The sequence below is a fragment of the Populus euphratica genome, unplaced genomic scaffold, assembly GCF_000495115.2.
Source record: "Populus euphratica unplaced genomic scaffold, PopEup_1.0 scaffold193.1, whole genome shotgun sequence".
Classification (NCBI taxonomy): Eukaryota; Viridiplantae; Streptophyta; class Magnoliopsida; order Malpighiales; family Salicaceae; genus Populus; species Populus euphratica.
In genome coordinates, this window is record NW_011500023.1 from 380,881 (window position 1) to 388,045 (window position 7,165).

General features: G+C 33.0%; 1 protein-coding gene across 1 annotated transcript; it reads right to left on the reverse strand.

Moving 5' to 3' along the window:
* Positions 1 to 2,604: 2,604 nt before the first annotated feature.
* On the reverse strand, positions 2,605 to 7,165 carry LOC105142036 (dihydropyrimidine dehydrogenase [NADP(+)]-like). Its single transcript, XM_011049486.1, has 7 exons — positions 6,670 to 7,165; positions 5,517 to 5,780; positions 5,256 to 5,426; positions 4,403 to 4,515; positions 4,132 to 4,318; positions 3,029 to 3,138; positions 2,605 to 2,930 (listed from the first exon to the last, which is right to left on the reverse strand). Exons 1-7 carry the CDS (start codon positions 6,943 to 6,945, stop codon positions 2,774 to 2,776), a joined length of 1,278 nt encoding a protein of 425 aa, XP_011047788.1. The 5' UTR covers positions 6,946 to 7,165; the 3' UTR covers positions 2,605 to 2,773.

The window sequence follows — 7,165 nt, forward strand, 5'->3', positions numbered from 1 at the left end:
ACTCATATGGAACATAAGTTTTTTATTATTAAAAAAACTTAGTTTTTTTTTTCTTTTCTCCTATCTCGATTTTCTGCATTGACTTGACAAGATTTATAAAAACGTTCATACTGTGGAATATCACTTTGGTTTTATTAATTGAAGTGACACTGAAGTAATTAATTCAGAAATAAGAAAGCAACTTCTCACAAGTAAGTTTTCCTTTCCGATCTATATTTATATTTTTTTAAAATTCTATATATATATATATATATATATATATCTTACTATTTAATTTTTTGTTAAATAATAAATAATAGTTGTAAAATAAATATGCTTATGAATATCCGAAGCCTGATGAATATGATACGAAGATTTAAATTTTTTACTTCATTAATAATGAGTTGAATATAAATATAAAAAATTAAAATTAATAGATAATTATTATCATTCCTAGTGTTTGGAATAGTAGTGATAACTATTTTTTAAAATATTTTTATATTTAAAAATACATTGTTATTTTAACACTCAGCTATTTTTAATTAAATTATTAAAGTAATCACAACATATTAATGGATTTAAGTAAATTTCAAGTATAATGTTTTTTAATTTATTTGAGAGAATGTGCTCAGAAGATATAAAACCATTCTTAGGTTCACATCCAATGGTTTAAAGTTTCGAATTGAGGTGGTTATTTGATGCATGTAAATGTTACATATAATATGTATATATACAAGAAATTTATTAACCTACCAAATACTTATTTATATTTTAACATGGCATTACTTTAATTATTATGAAGTGAATATTATATGTATAATTATATCACTATTTTCTCCATATTCTAGTTTTTTTTTTTTTGTAAACACGTTATAATGTTGTTAATTTTATCCTATGAATATTCTTATAAAAATAATAATCTATTAATACTACCATTTTTTTTAGACTTTATCAACATATTAACGTCATTACTGGTGATAATTGGCTCCTTCAACTCCCATAATTATTGCATTTTGTTCTTTGAATTGAACTATCACAAACATCATATATCTCATTAGCACAGTTGAAGGTCCAGTAATAATTGCAGAAGGATTGCAAGAATTATTAGCCCCACCACCATTGGGATCCCTATTATTATTGTTGCCAGTACTGTCACTGTCAGCATCAGGGTTGATGACGCTTTGCACCACCCTGTTGTGGTGCCCCTGCCACAAACCCTTGAGCCATTGTATCAATTATGGTGCCATTTCCGTCCCCATTAGGCCCCCCGTTTGGCTGTTCATACATAGCCTCCTGGGCCGCCTGCTGCTGCGCAGGCATAGCTGATCCCATGCTTTGGCTCTGCCTAGAACATTGGCACCTCCAGGTCCAGGCTGCTGCTGCTTCTGCGCAGGCATAGCTGATCCCATGCTTTGGCTCTGCCTAGGAATATTAGCACCTCCAGGTCAAGGCTGATGCTGGTATTGAATGTAGACATTATTGTGGTTTTCCACCACCTCTATTTTTCTTCTGAGGCACTATCTATCTTGCTTGAACAATCTATTAGTTAACTGTTAAAAGTTGAGTTGAATTTTAATAAAATCAAGTTATTTGACTCTTGTTTTATTATAGATAAGATGATTTTTTTCTAATAAAAAATAAATTTATAAACCTTTTTAATGTGATTTTAGATATAAAAAAATTCTCAATCATAAATTAAAATATTTATACACATATTTAATTAATTAAATCAATATTTTATCAAAAAATAACTAATATTAAAATATTTGATCTCGTAACATAGACCATAAATTATGTTTAATAACTCTATTTTTTAGAATAAATTTTTTATTTAATTAAATAATTACTTTTGTTAATGAAGGGTAAAAACAATTATTAATGAAAGTTAATTGAATAAAATTATGAAGTTCAACTATAAAAAATCAAATATTAAAGGAAAAAAATAAAATAAAAAATCTAAAACCAATATACTATTAAAGAATAAAAAATATTAATTTAAAAAATTTATCAAGTAAATTCAACAAAGAATAAAAAAATTGAGAAAATTCAAATTATTTTTTAAATTAATAAAAAAAATTATAAATAAAAATAATGTAGCGATGATCCCTGTTCTTCAAGCTAGTTTCTCCTCCTGCGCACTTTACAAAAAAAAAAAAAAAAAAGACAAGTAGAGATTTATAAGAGTAAAAATATCAAAGAGTCTAGAGACGAAATTTGAGAATGGGATGATGCGAAAAATGGCTAGTTTCGGGACTTAAATTGATCTTTCCAAAAATTAGTTTCTTAATTTGATGATGAAGGGAATCCAAGTATTTGACTCCCGAAATTCGAATGCATGCAAACCATTTTCTCCACATGCATGATGGAAATATCGAATTGAAATATACAAGTGCTCCGGCCAAGAAATCTTTTTTAATCTAGAAGGGCTGGAATCAAGCAGATACCCACATGGACGGCCGGCCACCGTTATGGGGTAACTAAACAAAGATAAGCCATAACAATGCTGTCTTTCGAGTGTCTCCAACCACGAGAGGGAAGCCAAGAGGCATGCAAGACTTTCTGGGCATGTATATAATATTCACTGTTGATGATACTGGCTTTCATGAGTTACTTTAGATAAACAGAAATGACAAACATGACACAGGTTATTTCATTTGCAACTGAGAAATTCGTGTGCTTTAAGCTGTTCTCGATTCAAACAACAACAAAGTTCAGCTATCAAACTATCAACATAAGGTGGGATGAAATCCCATTTATTTTTATTGTACAGACAGACTTGCTTTCATTTTTCAGTTTAGTTAGAAACCATGCTCTCGGTCTCTTTCACAAAACCATCCCCGGTCCAATCTTTGTCAGACTGCAAACCTTTCTTGATAGCTTTCCTCTGTTGTATCGCTTCTTGTTGCCGGCGCACCAAATCCATGTGCGTTGTGAAATACTCGAGAGATGCTCTGGAAGGTCAACAGAACGAAAGCAACAAATTTGAGATAAAAAGTGCAAGTGATTTTTTATAGCTGCAACTTGAGATATCTTCGATAAAAATACATACCCTCTGAAATCTTCTATTGATGAGAAGTTGTGCATTTTCATAAAATCCTTCAGCTCATCGCAGAGTTTCTTCACAAGACCATATCCATGCATCATAACTCCAGTGCATACCTGAAGTAAAAAAAATAAATGATCTTAAATATTTGCACTCGATACAACAGTTTGTTTACAAATATTTTCGTTTACTAAAGGAGTTAAAAAGTAATTAAAGATAGCTTTTGGAAAAATCTAAAAATACTCAGGACAGTTTAATAACATGAGCACTTAAAGTACAGCGAACGATTCTCTCTTAATTCAGTAGGAATATTGGAAAGAGCAGAGCCACTATAAGTCTCACTAAACACAGACTGAAAAAGATGACATTTGGAAGCAACGGTGACATTTAAGTAGTTGTCCGTACGTCACACCTGCCTACAGATATATACCGCTTGGAAATCAAAGTCCCTTCAAGTGGTAACTCTTTGCTAAAATCCAAAGTCCTTAGTTTCGATTGCAAAAATTCATGGTATAAATGAATTATCAATGGGTGAGTTCTTCATCCATGCTACTGTACTATGCTTTATAGAATCGCATCTGGGTCTCATTTAGACAAACCAAAGTATATTGTAAAACATTAATCAAGAACAGATTTTTTTTCTTATTCCTTGTGGAAGATGTGTACTTGGACACTGACTTGTACTTGTGGGTCTATCCATGCCTCAATAATCTGGCTTTTGAAGTTTTCAGTTTTAGTGTGTTAAACTGTATAGTGTTTCAAGCTCCAGTTACACAGACATGGTGCTGGTTTGTCACACGGAACTTTGATAATAACTAAAAAGCACTTCTAAATCTATTCTTTCTTTTTTCAATCTGTTATTCTTTTTTTCCTTTTTGCACAGTCTTTAGGCTTTTGTCCAGCAAATAATAGCATGAAAGAAAAACTCACTTAGTGTTCACCCCAGGCAGTTTAAGTACAGATAATAGCATGAGACAACATGTCTAAACCATAACCACAATACCAATCTTTGTGGTAGAATAGGCAACTGATATTAATCAGGTAGATGTGAATGAGATGAGTCAATAAGAACATGATAAATAAAATGCAAAGAAAATACTCTTGCCCACCTGAACTGTATTTGCTCCAACAAGAATAAATTCAGCAGCATCACTGCCTGTCTCAACACCTCCAATACCAGAAAGTGAGTATTGCTCCAAATCAAATTCTGATTTCATCATTTTGGCAATATTCATTACTTTCCCAAGTGCAATAGGGTGGACTGCTTTGGAAGAGTAACCCCCTGGAGTTGAATATCTGACAATAAAATTTAGGTATGTAAGTTTTATTTAAAGAATAATGATTAATAGGAAAATTTGTCATTTCTCAGCTAATACAAACCCTTCGACGCAAGGCTCTGGCCGTAAAGTTTTCAGATTTATTCCCATTACACTCATGATGGTGTTAATAGCAGCCACTCCCTCGCATCCTGATTTTAGTGACACCCTAGCAGGCTGTACAACAGGGTAGGAATGAAGTTATGACTAAAAACTCAACTGAAATGTTACTGCCCTACTGCAGACAACAGTTTGAATTAAAAAAATGAAAATAGATGGATGGGATCAAAAGATTTATGCTATTTTGTCACACAAGAGTTACTAATCCAAACATATGAGATGAACGGAATTGTATTTTCTGTATTACATATACTCAAAAGGGTATGGTGTTTTAAATATTTTTTAGATTAGATTTTTTATGCTATAAACTAGAGAAGAAAACTGTCCGTTAAGGAAGTAATATCAACTTTTTGCAAGGCTGGGTCGATTGTATAAGATTAATTTGTGAATTCAGAAGCTCAACTGAACGTTTGTCCTAGATAGAATGATTGGTAAAATTACAATTTCATAAAATGTTATTCAACCTGTAAGGACTTTTTTGGTCTAAGGTGTCATTTCATTAAGCCAGGAAATGCCACAATAACAAAAAATGCGATTAAAAGTTTCTGCAATAAGTCGTCATAGTCAGTAGAATCGCAACCCCAACTTCAAAGCAAAAGGACTTTTATATACCAAATTTTTTCAGTGAAAAAAATTGAAAAGCGTTGTCATTTTGATCTTTCCTTAGCAACAGGTCTTGTATAATGAACCCTATACATAACAAGCAAGGAAATTTCCATCCCTGGCCAAGTATTTTTAAAATGCATGCATACCGTCAAGCTTAAAATACAAGTGTACTAACAAAAGGAGAAACTGACCTGTGTTATGTCAGTGATGTTAGGAGTCATCTTTGCCCATACTGGGACAGTAGCTTTTGCATTAATCCAGCCACAAACCTCTTCCAACAATGCACAATCTTGGCCAACTGCAGCACCCATTTTACGCTCAGGCATACCATGAGGACATGAGAAGTTGATTTCTAAAGCATCCTAAGAAACATTTCAGGAACTTAGATGACAGAAAGCATCCAATTTAAAGATTAGCACAAAAGTAAGCAATCGGTGAGGACTAAATCTTACAATTCCAGTTTGCTCTACTCGGTCAATAAGTTCCTCCCATGCAGCTTTGTTATACTCCTCCATGATTGAAGCAATGAGAATCCTATCAGGATATTCTTCTTTTAATTGCTTAAATTCTTTCAACATTGTTTCAAGAGGTCGGTCACTTATGAGTTCTATATTCTCCCAACCAATAATTTGCCCCTTGGCCGAGCCATTTGCACCAGCTCGTAGCCTAGCATATCGAGGAGTTACATTTATAACTTTCGCTGCATCTAGTGACACCTGGCAAATCGAATTGAAGATCATTTTTTTTCCTTTTATGAATAGATCAAATAGCTTAGCATGGAAAGGTGACAACATACTTCAGATAAGTTGGAAAGAAAGATTTCTCCAATAAAACACAGAAACTGTGACCCTAGGCGCTTCATTCATATGACGTGGTCAAAATGAGACAATTAAAATAACCTAGTCGAAACTGGTTGTTGCAAATGATAGTCCTTGTAAGAACATTGAACTTATGAGAACAAGTTACAGAGCATCCCTGAAAAGTAATTATCAAAGCACACAATGCCCCACGATTTCTTCAATCAACTGCCCTGTCAATACCTATATCAATTACTAACTCACACAATCAACAAAACTACTTTATAATGATCAACATCTTGCATAAACAGCGAAATTATTCCTTAAGAAAAGCTTTCATTTTTTTTTCACAATTTTGATACTAAAAAATAAATGTTTTATTTTGACAAAGACAAGGCAATCAATATCAGAGAGGAAAAGGAAGAAATAACATAAAAAAATCATGGATTCTTGTGTTTGCATAAAATAAACTCAACCCATTTGAACAAGAGTCTAGGAACTGATCGAACAAAACCACAGTCAGCAATAATCGAAATGATTATCAAACATAACCAAATTCGAACCATTCGATCCCCCCTGGATTTAGCCAAAACTCAACGGTAACATCGTGATCTTAAACATTAGCACTGATATGTTCCCACTTCCAAAATCACTCTATCAAAACTATCCCAGAAGGGAAAAAAAAATATATATATATATATATATTATTGAACGGAAAATTAAGCCCTGCTATGACGATGTTCTCCTGATAAATTTAACAGAAAAAGGAAAAACAGGAAAGAAAAGAGATAAACGTGAAAAAACTCACGGTTTTAGCAATGACAGCTCCCCAGCCTTCATCAAAGGCCCTTTTCATGACAGTATAATTGGTACCCGGTGGACCAGACCCAATAACAAACGGGTTAGGCATATGTAACCCATTTACAGTGACACTCAAATCAGGCTCTCCCTGATTCTGTCCTTGAGAACCCACCACCTTCAAGAACCCACTTTTACTCCTGCCACGTTGAGTTCTCAAACGGAGCCGAGTAAATTCAGTGACAGAATTGCTCCCCTTGATCTGGGTCAAACTCAAAGAAGCCATAACTAATCAACCAAGAAAGAGAAAGAAGATACAGAATTGTTTTCAGTGGTTAAATGTTTTATTAAATGAAAATGGAGATGGGAAGGATAGTGATTGAATCTGAGTTAATAAGATTCACTATGGGATAATTCAGAGGAATCGATCACGTCTTTTGTAGTATCTGTATTTGATTTTACTGGTTTTGTTTTGAATATTCCACTGCTTGTCATTATTGACCTTC

Excerpts from the sequence above, each read along its gene's own strand:
- LOC105142036 (XM_011049486.1), bottom strand. The coding sequence starts at position 6,945 with ATGGCTTCTTTGAGTTTGACCCAGATCAAGGGGAGCAATTCTGTCACT. Across the intron at positions 4,516-5,255 it reads ACATCACTGACATAACACAG|CCTGCTAGGGTGTCACTAAA; the intron begins GTCAGTTTCTCC and ends CCTGTTGTACAG. Across the intron at positions 2,931-3,028 it reads TCAATAGAAGATTTCAGAGG|AGCATCTCTCGAGTATTTCA; the intron begins GTATGTATTTTT and ends TTGACCTTCCAG.